General features: G+C 43.8%; 1 protein-coding gene across 1 annotated transcript in view; it reads left to right on the forward strand.

Annotated features, from left to right (window-relative positions):
- The window catches only part of HCAR (coenzyme F420 hydrogenase family / dehydrogenase, beta subunit family), a 358,257-nt gene that overhangs the window by 246,345 nt on the left and 94,242 nt on the right, over positions 1–17,670 (forward strand). The window contains exons 11-12 of the mRNA XM_089440579.1: positions 15,289–15,324; positions 15,473–15,534. Coding sequence (XP_089296705.1) covers positions 15,289–15,324; positions 15,473–15,534 — 98 coding nt within the window. The remainder of the gene's footprint in view (positions 1–15,288; positions 15,325–15,472; positions 15,535–17,670) is intronic.

Genomic DNA, 17,670 nt, shown 5'->3' on the forward strand with positions numbered 1-17,670 from the left:
GCCCATTCAGGGTGACATAGGGCTAGCATTGGGCAGAGAGAGGCTGACCCAGTCCAAAGGCAGACGCTGGTGTTTCTGGGGCAGATTGGCGCTGAGGAGCTGCCGGAAGGTTTATCCAGGGTTTCAGCTGGGATATTTGTCTCAGACTGAGAGGTACTACTACCAAGGAAATTCTCTGTTGGGTAAGCCAGATTTGGCACCCAGATTGTACTCTGAAATTGCTTAATAAGAAAACCCTCAGATAGCTGCACCAATTTTCTCGCATTGGGTTTTTTCGGGGACATTGGTCAAAAAATAACGATGTCATTTTGTGTGCTTGTTTCTATTTTCTTCAGTTGATGATCTGTAATATGTTGAGCATGCACAAGTGTTTATTTTCATTATTTACATTGTAAATAACTTGTTAAGTAACGGAACAAGTAGATAGGAATAAATCAGTAAAGTGCATGGAGGGTTTCTAACTGGTAAACTTAGAAACTTCAACATGGTATTAGAGCGTGGTTGTAAATCATAGGAGAACTGAGGACATCAATCGAGCGAAGCAATAGCAGCAGAAAATAACTGTCCCGAGTGACAGACGCTGTTTCTAGCATAGTAGCAACAAGGGAAGGGTGACGGAGTGCTTGTGTCATCAAGGGTGAGCCATGAAGAGGCAGTGCAGAGGCTAAGGGAGGCAAAGGGAGACTCACGCAGAGCCATGCAGATGCTAGGAGGGTTGACACAGTTGGCTGAGGAGGCCGAGTTGCTGGTGCCAGGATAGCACAGAGCCTAGGAGCTCTCACCTTCAGGTTGCTGGGGTTTAGAAGGCTGTGGGAAAGTTGCTGAGTGGAGCTGGTGAGGTACTGTAGTCAGAACGGTACCTGACAAGACAAGGCCAAGAGGAGGGAGTTGCTACCGATGGTTTCTAGCCGAGAAATCCGAATCAATGGTGCGGTTGCACAGACGATTAGAGTAGGGGGCATCTCAACATCGACATAAGGATTTCCAGGAGGGAAATCGAGACTCAGAGGGAGTCACATCAAGAACTTGCAGGAGGGAAGTAGAAGAGCATCATGGCACTATACAGAGTAAGAGACCAGGACAGGCTGGATGGAGCATCAAACTTCACAGTCTGAAAAGCTAAAATCTTATCCATACTTGATAGAAATCGTGTCAAGCACTTTGCCTTAAAGATGATAGCTATCCCAGTTGACCTAGCTAAGAACGACAAGTACGAGGAGGCAATGGCGAGGGCCAAGAGCATCATCCTTGACGGGGTCAAGGACCATGTAGTACCACACATTGCCGAGAAGGAAACGACAAATGAGATGTGGGAGGCCCTAAAGAAATTGTACCAACATACTTTTGTGTAGAGAAGAATGTTACTAGAAAACCAATTGAGGTCATATCAGATGAAGAAGGGAGAACCGATTGACACCTTCCTCGGAGGCCTGAATGAGATCCGAGATCAGTACTCTGCTATAGAAGCCACGCCGGATAAGGAATTGATGGTGAGGACATCCCTGAATGCTGTCTCAGAAGACTGGGAGGTATTTGTCTAGAGTATATTGGGCAGAGGGACACTTCCACCTTGGGATGAGATGTGGGCGGCTCTTCGCCAAGAAGAGATCAGACGGCAGTCAAAGGTGGGAAGCAGAGGCAAGGGGATCAGAGTCAAGCAGGAGGAGGAGGATGTTGCCCTAGCATTTGAGGGAAAGCAAGAAAAGCGGAAGAAGAAGGATCTCTCTAAGATCAAGTGCTTCCACTGTGGGGAGTTGAGTCATTATGCGGCCTAGTGTGCAAGGAAGAAGAGTAAGGAAGAGTCTTCTGAGACTAAGGCAGCGCTAGCAGGAGCAGAGAATGAAGTGGAGATAGACAATGACAGTGCCATGAGTGCACACAAACCACTTGAGCGGAAGTGGGGAGACATCGAGCTGTAGTCAGGCGGACTACAGGCGATGAGGGGCAGGATCCTCGAGGTACCCAGCCTCTTGGATTAGACCTTGCTACGGGAGCCCCGAAGAGGAGTAGCAGGACTGGCTGATGTGGGTAGAGATGGATGCGGATGGAGCAGCAGAGAGAGCTACAGTGCAAGAGTCCTGAGACAGCGTGAGGCTAGCAGGCTACAGTAGTGCGAGAGGCACGGGAGTGTTGCACCAGTGCAGGATGGCATAGAGAGGTGTGCAACGGTGCGAGATGCAGGGAGTTGTTGCAGCAACGTAGAGGTCAGAGAGGGAGCACTTGTCAGCGGCAGAGGGAGCTTCAGCATCAGGAGGGTCTCTAGCCCAACAAAGAGGTCAGAGTTGGGAGATCAGTTACTTACTTCTCAGTAATTGAGTTGCAGTGCAGCAGTGGGCAACACGATGTAGCATGATGAGAAGAGTTGCAGTGCGGATGCAGTGTTGGGAGAAAGGACCAGCAGCAGCACAGATGCAGAGGGAGTTGCAGTACGGATGTAGCAATGGCAGTGGTAGAGCCATGGGCAGCAGTATAGGATGCAACAGTGCAGAGGATGATGGGCAATAGGCCTAGCATCAGCACAGGGACCGATGCCAGATGATCAGGGTGATACTCAGTGAGGAGTATTGCTAGAGCACAATCCTCACTAAGAGGGAGTGTTGATTTGGGGTAGCATCAAATGTGCTCTAGCCACGAAATTTGGTGGAGAGGTTGGGGCACACGAGATATCCAATACTCATAAAGGGTTTGGGTAGATTCTAAACAGTTCAGGAGATATTAAAATAATTAGTATTTTTAATGGAGTCCCTAAGTCTAAACTTAGGGAAATTAAAATATTACTGTGGATTAATATAAAACTATGTTAGAATGGTCCTAAAGATATGGATCAAGCCAGATCTAATCTTAGCCGTTGATTAGGGACTTAATCTCGGCCATTGATATGTCAACGAGAAAAGTAGAAGAGGAGGCTTGAGGGTCACTTGGAGAACACACCAGATGATCAGTCATTCTATTCTCTAGAGCGGGGCTTGCTAAGAGAGATAGAATCAATGATCGGAGTTGCAACTGAGGGGCATTGAGTACAGTAGACAGAGAGGCAGAGATAGTGCCGGGAGAGTAGCGTAGGAGCCAAAGAGAGTGATGCAGTAGCAGCCAAGGCTCATGCAGGGCCATGCAGACGTAGCCAGGAGCTGTGCAGTGCTTCAGAGAGACCAGCGTTGCTGACGCAGAGGGCCAAAAGGCTGACGCATGCCCATTCAGGGTGACGCAGGGCGAGCGCTGGGCAGAGAGAGGCTGATGCAGTGCAGAAAGGCAGATGCTGGTGTTTCTGGGGCAGATTGGATCTGAGGAGCTGCCGGAAGGTTTATTCGGGGTTTCAGTTGGGATATTTGTCTTAGACTGAGAGGTGCTATTGCCAAGGAAATTCTCTGTTGGGTAAGTCGGATTTGGCACCCAGATTGTACTCTGAAATTGCTTAATAAGAAAACCCTTAGATAGTTGCACCGGTTTTCCCGCATTGGGTTTTTTCGAGGATATTGGTCCAAAAATAACGGTGTCATTTTGTGTGCTTGTTTCTGTTTCCTTCAGTTGATGATCCGTAATATGTTGAGCATGCACTAGTGTTTATTTTCAGTATTTACATTATAAATAACTTGTTAAGTAACGGAACAAGTAGGTAGGAATAAATCAGTAAAGTGCATGGTGGGTTTCTAACTGGTAAACTTAGAAACTTTAACATCTTTTGGGGGCCGCTGAGGAGGTTCGTGCTAGTATTTTTTGATGACATCTTGATCTATAGCCAGACGTGGGAGGAGCACCTCCAACACTTGGAGGATGTACTGCACATTTTGGAGGAGCAACAATTTTATGCCAAACTCTCCAAGTATGAGTTTGGATTGACAGAGATGCTTTATCTCGGGCATATCATTGAAGGAGATGAGGTGAAGGTTCATGAGGAGAAGATTCGGGCCATCCGGGATTGGCCAATACCCCGAGACGTGACTACGCTGTGAGGCTTTTTGGGCATTTGCACTTACTACAAGAAATTTGTCAAGGGTTCTCATAGCTGGCAGCACCCTTGACTGACTTGACCAAGAAAGGGGCCTTCGCATGGACGGAGGGAGCACAGGCCGCCTTCGATCACCTCAAGGAGGTGATGAGAAGTTACCCTGTTTTGGCACTCCCAAATTTTTCCCAGCCATTCATGGTGGAGTGTGATGCATCAGGGGTAGGAGTTGGAGCTGTATTGTCACAGGAGGGGCACCCCATAGCTTTCGAGAGTCGGAAGATCCTACCGCATGAGGTATCAGATTCCATATATGACAAGGAGATGCTGGACATTATGCATGCATTGGCCAAGTTCCGCCAGTACTTGGTGGGCAATCGATTCCAAGTGAAGACTAACCACAATAGTCTTCGACATTTCATGGGGCAGCAGGGCCTCAATAACAGGCAATAGAGATGGGTCAACAAGGTGCAGGCCTACAACTTTGATATTGAGTATGTGCGGGGCAAGCACAATGTGGTGGCCAATGCTCTATCCAGGAGACCGACTGGGTTATCTCTTGTGAGTATTTGCCAGGATTGGAAGGCTCAGCTGTTGGTAGATTTCTCTATGCACAGGAAGGCTTGCAAGGTGCTAGAGGGGACACATGCAGATGAGCGTTACCATGTGATGGATGAGGTCATCTATTACAAGGGGCGCATTTACTTGGTGCCCAACTTGCAGTTAAGGGAGAGGGTACTCCAGGTAGTTCACGATTCACCACTGTCCAAACACTAGGTGTTCTGGAAGACTTACATGGCTATTCGAGAGAGGTTGACGTGGAAAGGCCTCAAAGAGGACGCGCTGCACCACGTAAGGGAGTGTGAGGCTTGCCAGCAGAACAAGGGGGTGCTGACTCACCCTGTAGGGCTATTATAGCTGCTTTCCATTCTAGAGGGGAAATGGGAAAGCATCTTGATGGATTTCATCACTAGTCTCCCCACGGTACAGGGGAAGGATTGCATATATGTAGTGGTTGACAGGCTGACCAAATTTTCCCACTTCTTCGCCATCCCCATTAGATGTTGCCCAGGTTGCCGAGTTGTTCTTCGGGGAGGCTTTCAGATTACATGGACTCCTCAAGAACATTGTGAGCGATAGAGACAGTAGATTTATTGGTGGCTTTTGGCAGGAGCTCTTCAGGTTGGTTGGGATGGAGCTCACTCCTAGCACTAGTTATCACCCTCATACAGATGGCTAGATGGAGAGGGTCAACCAATGGTTGGAGGGGTACCTGAGAAACTACGTGACAGGTCAACTGAGGACGTTGATTTGGTGGTTGCACTTGGACGAGTTTTGCTACAACACCACGCACCACATGTCTATTGGTATGACTCCTTTCCGTGCCCTCTATGGTTAGGATGCTCTAACTTTTGTTGATGTTATTTTTGGAGACAGTCGGGCCCCAAAGGCCAAAGACTAGGTCCAAGAGAGCCAAGATATCCTCAAATCTCTCAAGGATAATCTAGCAACACCCAGAATTAGCAAAAATCGTATGCAGATCGGCACAGGATAGAGAGGCACTTTGAGGAGGGGGACCTAGTGTACCTCTGGTTATAGCCTTACAGACAATCTACGCTGAAACAAAAAGGGGCTGAGAAGCTACAATCACGCTTCTATATGGGCCGTACCAGGTGTCTAGGCGTGTTGGGGAGGTGGCTTATGAGCTAGAGCTGCTTCTGGGGAGTAGAATTTATAACGCATTTCACGTCTCATGCCTGAAGAAGGTGCTAGGACAACAGGTGACCGCAATAGTTGATCTACCCCCATTGGATGATGAGGGCCATTTGGTCTTGGAACTAGAGGCCATTTTGGAGAGCAGGGAGAGGAGATTGAGGAACAGAACCCTCAGGGAGTTCTTGGTACGTTGGAAGAACTTGCCGGATGAGGATGCCACCTGGGAGGGTGAGCACATAGTGGAGCACCCGGCTTTGAGGTTGCTTGAGGGCAGGCAACATTTGGGAGGGGAGGAATGTCATGTCCCTTATCAAATGTATTAGTCACATGGTGTAGCTTCACAATTTTAGCATCATTTTTGGTTTAGGAGGAGGACCCCACACCCAGAACTTAGGAACCATAGGCAATTCGACTTTATTTCTGGCAGCTAGTAGAATGTGGGGGCTACCCACATGAGTAGTTCGAACTTGGCCAAGGAATGCGTTGGAGGGAATCGAATTAGTGGAAGGAGGGACTCACAAGAGGCTAAGGGGACCCAAGGTGATAAAAGGGGAAGGAGCTCTCATTTTGCAGTATTTTGAATATTTGTAAACAAACACCATTTGTACGCTCTGTTGCTTAGCGAGTCTACCGGTTGTTTAGCCATGAGTCTTCCGCAGGGAAGATTCAACCTCTACTTCGGAGGACCATCCGTGCTTTCCTTAGGGAGGCTGTTACACAGGAGTTTTCAGGGAGTCCGGTATAGTCACACACTTCAGCCATCAACGCAGGGAGGAAACTGTGTATTCTTGGGCAGCTAGAGAACGCACAGGAGGAGTTGGAAATCAGCAAGGGGGATTCACAGCTTGCTGGGGGAGTCGGGAGTTAGGAGGAAGCAGAGAAAAGGCAATTTTGCTGGAGTAGTAGCCAGCTAGACCAGCGCAGCAGTGAGTCGAAGTTCTGGACAGAGGTGCTGTGTAGAGGCCTCTGTGGCAGCAAACTCGTGGTGATGGGAGAGTAGTCATTCGGGCCAAGGATCATCCGGGGAGCAAGGAATCAGTTATCACAAGTGAAACTAGCATTTGAGGAGTGCTTCCAGGTGGATTTGCAGGCTGTTTCCTGCAAATCGAATTTGGTAGTAGCAGCCGGAGAGGGGCTCCAAGGAGGCTGAAAATCCAATGTCAAAATCATAGAAATTGTCTTCTGGGTTTTTTTGGGTTTTTTCCAAGGAGTCTAAGGTTGAAAGGGCAGAATTTTCTGGGCGGTTTTTGGGCACATTCCAGTAGGTCAAAGTTAGCAGATCAACAGTTTTACAGGGACAACGCAGTACAAGTGGTGCAACAATTAAATAGCCATCATCTTAGCTATTCCATCACCTGGGTTTAATCCAACTTGTCCTTGAGACAAACCCAGGTGCACCACTTCATTTATATTGTACAAGTGGTGCAACAATTAAATAGCCATCATCTCAGCTATTCCATCACCTGGGTTTAATCCAACTTGTCCTTGAGAGAAACCCAGGTGCACCACTTCATTTATATTGTACCTATTGCTCTCACATTTTATAATATATGGCTCAACAGTGCCAGATTTATAGTGTTTTATGGGTGCCTAATGGATGTTTTTAATTTTATGTTGTTACATTGTTTATTTGTTTAGAATATCACTTAAATCTCTACTTGGGAACATTACAAAGTATCACAGGAACTCGGCTCTTAAAGTAACCTCAGGAATCTCAACCCTTAAACAGAGAAGTAATCTCAGAGATTTCGGCCCTTAAACACAGAAGTAACCTCAGAGATTTCAGTCCTGTACACAGAAATAAATGCCATAGAGAATGCAGATTCACTTCAGACAGGTACCATGTAAAGTTTTGTAGATGTTCTATGCTAAGAGCAATTTCACTTTTCTCATAGCAATCATACAAGTAGATAAGCAAAATGCAGATAGAACATATAAGCAGATCTTACAGAGGACAAATCAGAAACAAGAAAAATGTATGTGTTCGTTTCGGCGGTCAACAGGATGCTTCAACCAGCAAAGTCTCCTTTGGTCAGCCAGCCCAGCATGTGTCACAACAACCCTCACACCAGTAGATGAGTCAACCCAAGTCAGTTCTACAAAAGTCAACGCTGTCCTGAAAAGTCAACGCAGGGGCAGCAAGCTAAAAGTCAACGCAGTAGCAAAACGGTCAACCCTTTGACCTCGATTTTTGTGCCAGGTAGTACGGCCTTCAAAAATCGAACCTCCCACAAGTTTTCAGCTTGTTTGGACCAAGCGTTGACCAAAGTCAACGCTGGTCAAACTTCTGCGAAACCCTAGCAGCAGAAACCCTAGCAGCAGAAAAATCCTCTTCGTCCTTCCCACGTGTGGCTGAAATTCGTCCTCCAGGTAGCTCGTACTTTTTAGGATGAGAGAGGAAGATGTGAGTTGTGTTGTGTTTAAATTCTCTCCAACTTTTCCTGTATATATATCCATCAATGAGGGTGTGTGACACATCTGTTGGGCATGTGAGCCTACATTACAAAACTGGCTGACCTTGCACATATAATTTATTAAGAATAATAAATTCAAAATATAAGTTCTGCTCATCGGATTAAGACTATTTTTATATGGATTTTACACCTCTCAGAAAGAGGAATCCAACAAAAATATTAGCCTCTTAATCTGAGCATCAGAACATGGAGTTTGGACCTAGTTGTCCAAATTTAACACTCCCTCTCAACTAGGGAGAACTCCATCTATTAGTGCAATTAACATCGTGAGTCATCCCGCCGAAACTTGCTTTGCTGGCTTCTTTATTTCAGAACAGAAGTGGGTCAGTCACAAAGACATCATTCCCTGACTGACATAATCAGTCCAGAGGTCCCAGACCTCACAAATCTTGATCCCAGATCAAGTGGTTGGACCATGCCATCCTAGATAGAGAGTACGGCAATCTCTGATGCGTCCATCAGTCTTTGCTAATAGTCTCTAGCTTTTCCACACCTCATTGGCCAAATGAGAGGTACTTCCCATGAGCCCTGAACTCAATGGATAAGATGCATACGGGGCACAGATTAAATGAGTGGCGAACCAGCTCAATAATCACAAGGGTGGGGCAGAAGCATTATGAGTGCTTATAGCTCCGAGAAGCTATCCCCAAAGCCCCCCAGAGCTCCCAGAGCTCATCGTCCAACAGGACCCACATCATAGGGTCTTTCCACGACACCAAGACTCTCACGGAAGGTTAGGAACTTGACCTTCCCCAGGGGCTTAGTGAGAATATCCGCGACCTGCTCATCAGTTCCTATATGATCGAGCCTTACGGTGCCTCGCTGTACCATATCCCGGATAAAGTGGTACCTGATATCAATATGCTTGGATCGGTCGTGGAACACAGGATTCTCAGTCATACGAATCCCACTCTGATTATCACAGAGTATTACAGTGGTATCTAGCACATGTTGGAACAGCTCACTAAAGAGCTTCCTCAACCAAACTGCTTCACAACAGGCCATACTAGCAGCAATGTATTCGGCCTCCGCGGTGCTCAAAGCCACCAACTTCTGCTTCCTGCTCATCCATGAGATCGAAGCAGAACCAAGATTGAAACAGCATCCAGATGTGCTCTTACGATCCACCACACTGCCAGCCCAATCGGCATTAGTATATCCCCGGAGTATCACACTCCCGCCAGTGTATCTCAGCCCATGGTTTATCGTGCCCCGAAGATATCTCAAAAGATTCTTGGCACCAACCCAGTGAAAATGATGAGGCTCAACCATCTGTTGACTCAAAGTATTCACTGCAAAACATATGTCCGGACGGGTGTTCACTAAGAACATCAAAGCTCCTATGACTTGACGATACTCAGTAGGATTGGCCAAGATAGGCCCTGCAGCGCTGCCACTCAACTTCTTAAAGTTGAGTTCCATTGGTGTCGACACAGACTTACAGTCCACCATCCCAAATCTTTCCAGAAGCTTCACAATATACTTTCCTTGAGAAAGGAAAATCTCTCCAGGTCTCTGCCAGACCTCCAGGCCTAGGAAATAGTGCATCAGTCCTAGGTCTTTCATCTCGAACTCAGCAGCAAGCTCCCTCTTACATTGATGAATGAGAGGGTCATCACCTGTCAGGAAGAGGTCGTCCACATACAGCACTAGAATGAGAGGCTTTCCTTCCTCAACCTTAAAGTAAAGGTTTGGATCAGCATTGCTTCGAGTGAAGCCCAGCTTCATCAAGTAACTATCCATCCTCTCATACCAAGCTCTGGGTGCCTGCTTTAACCCATAGAGGGCTTTCTTCAACCTGCAGACATAAGTGTCTCGATCTTGAACTTCAAATCCCAGAGGTTGTTCTACATACACCTCTTCCTTTATTGCACCATGCAGAAAAGCGGTCTTGACATCCATCTGATGAAGACTCCATCCTTGCGTAGCAGCAAGGGCTATGATGGATCGGATGGTGGTATATCGAGCCACAGGTGCAAATATATCGTCATAGTCAATTCCTTCCTTTTGAGAGAACCCACGGGCAACAAATCTTGCCTTAAACTTTTCAGCACTCCCATCAGATCCATGTTTAATCTTGTAGAGCCATTTAGCGGTGACAACAGATTTGTCCTTCGGTCTCGGGACCACATCCCAGACATCATTCTTCATAATAGCCTCATATTCTTCATGCATAGCATCCTTCCAGACTTGATGCTTGATGGCTTCCTCAAAAGATCCAGGTTCAGATTGTATAATAGTACTCATGGCAGCTAGATACCCTTGGTATCTACACGGCTTCTTGCTTTCTCGGAATGTTCCCCTTGGGGCAGCATGACCCTCAGCATCTTCGAGGGTGTCCCTGAGCCATGATGGCCTCTTTCCTAGAGAAGGGGAAGGATCAATAGGGTCCATTGGCCCTTCAACATCAGGCATAGTCTCATCCTGGGGTTCTTCCAGATTTCCAGGTCTTTCTTCATGGTTTTCTTCAGATCTAGGAAGATCTACTACTTTCTTTAGGGAAGCATCTTCGTCAAAAGTGACATCATGGCTTATCTCTACTTCCCTTTGACCAGGTACATAGACTCTATATGCCTTAGAAGTCTCACTGTAGCCCACAAACATTCCTTTCTTCCCAGTAGCATCCAGCTTACTTCTCTTTTCTTTCGGCACATGAAAATAGACAGGACATCCAAAAATTCTAAAATGTGAGACATCAGGTTTCTTACCAGAGAAAACCTCTTCGGGAGTTTTGGAGTCCAAAGCGGAATGAGGGCATCGGTTTTGAATGTACACAACAGTATTTGCAGCTTCTCCCCACAGAAACTTTGGAAGACCCTGGTCACATAGCATGGCACGGGCAGCTTCCACAATAGTCCTATTCTTGCGTTCAGCAACACCATTCTGCTCAGGAGTATATGTAGTGGTAGTCTCCCTCTTAATGCTAGCTTCTCTGCAAAAGTCTTTGAACTCATTTGACTCATATTCAGTGCCATTGTCAGTCCTCAAAATCTTGATCTTCTTTCCGGTCATATTTTCCACCAAGGCTTTGAAGGTACGGAACCACATGAAAGCCTCATCCTTCTTCTTCAAGAAGTATATCCAGGTTTTGCGAGAGAAGTCATCAGTAAATGTCATATAGTAAGAACATCCCCCCAAGGATGTTACAGGCAACATACAGGAAAGATCAGAATGGACCAGTTGCAATATCTCAGATGTCTTTGTGACACTTGAGGGGAAAGGTCCCCTTGTATGTTTTCCTTCAGCACAGCCCTTACATACACCTTTATGATTATTTCCAAAATCAGGCATCCCTGTCACCACCTTCCTTGCTTCGGGAAGAGCCTTGTAATGAAGGTGTCCAAATCTTCGGTGCCATAGTTCGGTTTGACGGATAGTATCACAAGTCATAGCTCCCAACGGACTCCCTCCAACCTGGTAGAGTGTACCAACTCTAAAACCAATTGAGATAGCTTCCTTGAAGCTCTTCTTCCACATGAGTACCTTTCCATCAGAGAAAGTTACATTGAAACCTTTGTCTTCCATGGCAGATATAGACACAAGGTTTTTCTTCAATTTGGGTACATAGAGTACATCTTGTAGATGGAGGACTTGCCCTTGAGACAAGTGGAGGGTCACAGTCCCGGTCCCTTTCACAGGATAAGTGGCATTATCCCCAAGGATAATTTCTAGATTAGTATCCCTTTCAACCATGTCAGAAAGTGCTTCCTTGAATCCGGTGATGTGCCTTGAGGCACCACTATCGATTAGCTAGACATCCATAGTGTCGGGCGGAGATGCAGCTGAGAGAGCAGATATTAGAATATACTCATTTTATTTTATTAACAACATTAGACTCCTCATACCTGGTACTTCTGGTCCTTTTAGAAGGTGGATTGTTTCCTTCAAAGTGAACCTTCCTCTTTCCTTTGGATTTGTCATTTCTTCGATTCCCATTCCTTCGGTTGTTGTTGTTGTCGTCACTATCGGGAGAATTCTTCTGGAAGGGGCATTCTCTAGCATAGTGTCCAGTCCTATGGCAGGTGAAACATTTACCCTTCTTCTTTTGAGTCTTAGTCCTTCCTTTGTCCTTGGAACCACCAGAGTTCTTCTTTCGGGGATGAGTAACATAGGCAGCATTTCTTTCATTATCAAATTCCTTCATCCTTGTTTCTTATTGGATACATCTAGACAGAAGCTCATCAAAGTTAGGGATGGTATTATTGTTGAGAATGGTAGTTGTGAATACTTGCCATTCATATGGAAGTCCTCCAAGTGCGGTGAGAACCATCTCACGATCAGCTATTGTCTCCCCAATAGTTAGCAGATTGTTCCTGGTTTCGGTCAACTTCATAAAGAAAGTTTGAATAGACTCGTCTCGGCCCTTCTTCATATTCTTCAACTTGTCCTTGAGGAATAGCACTTGGTTCACATTGTTTACTCGGAACATAAGTATCAGTTTGTCATACATCTCCTTGGATGTGCCTAGTTCAGATATGTAGGCAACCAGACTCTTATTTATGGATTCCCTGATCAGCAGCTTTGCTCTGATTTCTCCCTTCTTATACTTGTGCTTAACAGCAGCAGAGGCATTTGATGGAGGTTCTTGAATCTTCCCTGTCACATGATCTAGGAGATCATGATCTTCTAATTTGAGATCTAATAACATCTTCCAGGCATGGAAGTCATCACTTCCAGTCAGCTTGTCATTCTCCCTGAATTCAAGCTTAGAGGAATCCATTTCCTTCGATGATGATTGCTATAGATAGAGTTTGTCTTCACCTCAGCTCTGATACCATGTAAAGTTTTGTAGATGTTCTATGCTAAGAGCAATTTCACTTTTCTCATAGCAATCATACAAGTAGATAAGCAAAATGCAGATAGAACATATAAGCAGATCTTACAGAAGACAAATCAGAAACAAGAAAAATGTATGTGTTCGTTTCGGCGGTCAACAGGATGCTTCAACCAGCAAAGTCTCCTTTGGTCAGCCAGCCCAGCATGTGTCACAACAACCCTCACACCAGTAGATGAGTCAACCCAAGTCAGTTCTACAAAAGTCAACGCTGTCCTGAAAAGTCAACGCAGGGGCAGCAAGCTAAAAGTCAACGCAGTAGCAAAACGGTCAACCCTTTGACCTCGATTTTTGTGCCAGGTAGTACGGCCTTCAAAAATCGAACCTCCCACAAGTTTTCAGCTTGTTTGGACCAAGCGTTGACCAAAGTCAACGCTGGTCAAACTTCTGCGAAACCCTAGCAGCAGAAACCCTAGCAGCAGAAAAATCCTCTTCGTCCTTCCCACGTGTGGCTGAAATTCGTCCTCCAGGTAGCTCGTACTTTTTAGGATGAGAGAGGAAGATGTGAGTTGTGTTGTGTTTAAATTCTCTCCAACTTTTCCTGTATATATATCCATCAATGAGGGTGTGTGACACATCTGTTGGGCATGTGAGCCTACATTACAAAACTGGCTGACCTTGCACATATAATTTATTAAGAATAATAAATTCAAAATATAAGTTCTGCTCATCGGATTAAGACTATTTTTATATGGATTTTACACCTCTCAGAAAGAGGAATCCAACAAAAATATTAGCCTCTTAATCTGAGCATCAGAACATGGAGTTTGGACCTAGTTGTCCAAATTTAACATACCACAAAACTCGGACTGATCTAGGCCTTGAGCGAGGGCAGAAGGATATCTTATTCTTCTTTTTCGGCCTCCTTTCTTTCTGTTTGATTGCAGAGATATATTTGTGTGTGTTATGATCCGAACTGCCTTGATGGAGGACGAGTAGCTCTAATATATAGTCTCCTTGTGATCAAATGGGTGTCTCCTTGGGCAGGCTGACATGAAGGCCAACTTGGGCACTTTTTTGGAGCCATAAATCTTTCACAATAAATTTTATTTTTCTTTTCATAAGGTCACGATGAATCATGCCTTTTACATTTGACAAAGATAGATGAAGATGAAGAACATGCTAGACAAATAGTAATTAGGTACATCAATGATAAAATATAATTTATGAAGACCGACCATAGCTACAAACTTCAACACCACTGAAGTGACAGTGGTGGCTGATCTCTTGTTGCCATAAGACCCAGGTTTCCTAGTGAGGCTTTGTGCTAGGCCTGCTAGATTTTGCAATAATAATCACATTCATTTAACACTGTAACATTATTTCGTTGAAACAATATTATTATTTGAGTGTTATACTATTGCACCAACGAGTTAAGGATAAGGATATTAGCTATGATATTTTCTAGAGAGTTGGACATAGAGTTGATGTGTGAGATCTATGATGTGTTAAGGCTAGGATGTTGCATTGCAATATATGGAACAGAATTGGAAGTGATTACTATAAGTTTGGTGTCACAGACAAAATTCAACAATTTTGACAGGAAGATCTGGTTTCTCTTTGATTTGTTAAATATTTTTACTTTTTTCTTCTTCTTTTATGTAAGTTGAAGCAATAGTTTATCTTTTCTTTGGCTCAAGTGATCTAGTGTTGGTCCTTGAGATTGTTCTTACGGTGAGTGGTTTTCTTTGGGTGTTGAGGGGAGTTTATCTTGTCAATGCTATCCAACTTTAGGTGAAAGCTATATATCAGGAAATTTCCATGGAATTATTTTGTCATGGCTTGAGCTAGCAAAGCAGAAAACTATTGCCGTTTAACTTGTTTAGAAAAAGAAAATTTGCTTTTTGTTCTTAAAATATTATAACAGACTAGCGTGCATCACATAACTGATCAGTCTAATAAATAAATTGTCTCCCTTTTGTTGGTGAGGAAACAAGGCAAACTTTCTCTAACGATGCTTAAATTCTATGGTGATTTGGCTCTCTTCAATGAATTTTTTATATGACTAGTTACTTTATGATTCTTGAATTAATGAGCTGTTTTTTGTTAATTTAGTATTTCTTCATGGGAGTTTTCCTCCTTGTGAAGCTGTTAGCCTTATCGGAAGGCTTCTGGTGTTACAAATGCTTATGATCACATGGAGATGTAATATGTAGCTCATCTTGTGCTTCTAACTCTTCAATTATCCATTGTCATATTTACAGAGTAACTGTGTGCTAGACTCATATTTGAAAAGCCTGTTTAGAGAGGAGTCCATTATAACCTCCCGGAGATTGAATTTTTGGAATGAAGCTAACTAACAATATTGTCATTTCCTGTAGGTTCATTTGAAACATTTGGATGGTCATATAGAGGAGGTGCGGCAACGTTGATATTTAATTAAGGAAAGCAGCTTGAAGTCTGACAAGGCTTGAAGTCATCAACATGCTATATGCAGATGTAATGCTTTGACATTATTTGTGACATCTGTCATAATTTCTCACAATCTTTATGTTATTTGGACAGGTTCCTTATTTCTCTCTTCCGGCTGAAGAACTAACCGATGTCATTGCTCCTTCCTGCTACAGGTATCTTTCTTAATTCTTGCATTTCTATAATCACAATGTAATTCTCTTCCTGACACATTCAAGGGTTTTGAAAATGATGGCTTTACCTTTAATCAAAGACAACTCGCATATATTTTATTGAGCATTGGTAGGAGTTTGCAAGTTTAAAACTATGCGAAATCATATGGTTTTTTCTATCTGAATAAGAACATTACACAGATTGGTGTAGGGAAAACTGTAAAATAGTTGTGTAGTGTGCAAAAAACGTTTCATTGATTCAAGGAAGCTTTATAAAGATTTTATGGTACTTTAAGGTTGTTATTTCTTGCTATTAGGAAGAAAGAACTCTTACATTGGATTTAGCCATGATAAAAAATGTTCTTTGAAATTTATTAAAAATACTAAAGATCCCTTCCGTTGCATATTTTTTAGGTATAAATGTCCCTATATTAGTTTTCTTGTTGCCTTAAAAAATAATAAAACTACAAATAGTTTTTATCATGTCACAAATGTATAATATCAACACACAAATAAGAGTATACACGTGTTTATTATTTAATGATTGATGTTTAATGTTGTAATATGTTATAAAATGTAAAATATAATATGTAAAGTTTAGGTGCTTAAACTACTGTAAATGCCTGGCACTGCTATAAATATGAGATGTGAGATACATAGTGTGTGAGATATAATATTGCTGCAGCATCATTTTTAAAAGACATTTTTTATTCTTTTCACTTCTATTATATGTTCAATGTATACAATCCCTAAAGACTAACCTATATGCATCTTGTAAGTCCACATTTTGTCATATCTAAAGTGTATCGAGAGTTTGTGTGAAATCCATACATTATTTGTGATTATAGCCCATCAATTTGCATCATTCTCCTATCATTGTTTAAAAATGTAACTAGTGTCGGTCTTCATAATTGTATTTTGCAGTGTTGCAGGGGAATGCCCCCCTCGATCCCGCTCCCAATCCGCGCTCCAGGCGGGAGCGACTCGGGAGCGGGTCGGGAGCGCGCTCCTGAAATCGCTCCCAGAAAAAAAATTCTGCTCCCTGAGCGAATTAGGGAGTGATCGCTCCCGTCACTCTAGGAGCGTTTTTTATAGCCCGGGAGCGGTTGGGGAGCGATCGCTCTTGACCGCTCCTAGATGGTGAGCAACAAAAAAAAAATCGCGTGGAGGAAAAAAAAAGTCGCCGGAAAATTAAAAAACGTCGCCGGTTTTGAGGGAAAAAAGGGAGGGAAGGGAGGGAGGGAGCGAATATAAATAAACCCTCCCTCCAATCAATTTCATTATTTTAGAAGAGAGTGAGAGTGAGAGCAAGAGGAGAGTAAGAGAGGGTGAGGAGCAAGAGAGAGTGAGGGGCAAGAGAGAGCAAGGAGCAAGGTGCAAGGAAAGAGCAAATGCCAAGGAGCAAGGAGCAAGAGAAAAGCAAGGAGGGGAGATTGGAGGCCAAAGAGGTAGGCTCTATTCTAGCAATTTTTTTTTAATGTTCATTACTAGATAAATAAATAAATAATTTTTTTTTCTCCATTCCATTTTTTTGCAGATTCAAACATCATGGTTATATTTCTTGGCCTTTTTTTCTTCTTGGTTCCTTTTTTGGTTATTATGGTGTTGGAGAGTAGAAAAAGGAGGGTTGAAAATGAAGAAGGGGATGAAGAAGGGGGTCATAGTGGATTTGATGAAAACCTCGGTGAGAAGGAGTTGGAGGAGAGTGAACATGAGTCAGCTCAAAAAACTAAACAAGACAAACCCCATTGTGGAAATATGTTAATAGGCCTGAAGTAGGGAAAGGGGGTGGAACCACTAAATTTCATTGCCTCCATTGCAACAATAATTACACAGGTTCATACACCCATGCTAGAAAGCACCTCTGTAGGAAAAGCCATGGGATGGAGATAAACAAATAGGAATCAAAACTTGTACAGGTGTGTCAGCAGTAGATAGAGCCAAATACATAAGGGAAGAGGAGGAAGCCCAATATAAATCTAAAAAATCAAAGGGTTTCTTTGAACCAAGCTCACAATCACATGCAAAGAACTCCTTCAGCATCCTCCCAAGGCAGTGGATATGGAGGCACAAGGTCACCAAGTTTAAGGCGTAGAAACATATCAGATTTCCTTGATGAAGGGTGTAGGAATGATGTAG

Source organism: Pinus tabuliformis, chromosome 9, assembly GCF_031772625.1.
Source record: "Pinus tabuliformis cultivar Carrire ecotype Pingquan chromosome 9, CPIR1, whole genome shotgun sequence".
NCBI classification, from domain to species: Eukaryota; Viridiplantae; Streptophyta; class Pinopsida; order Pinales; family Pinaceae; genus Pinus; species Pinus tabuliformis.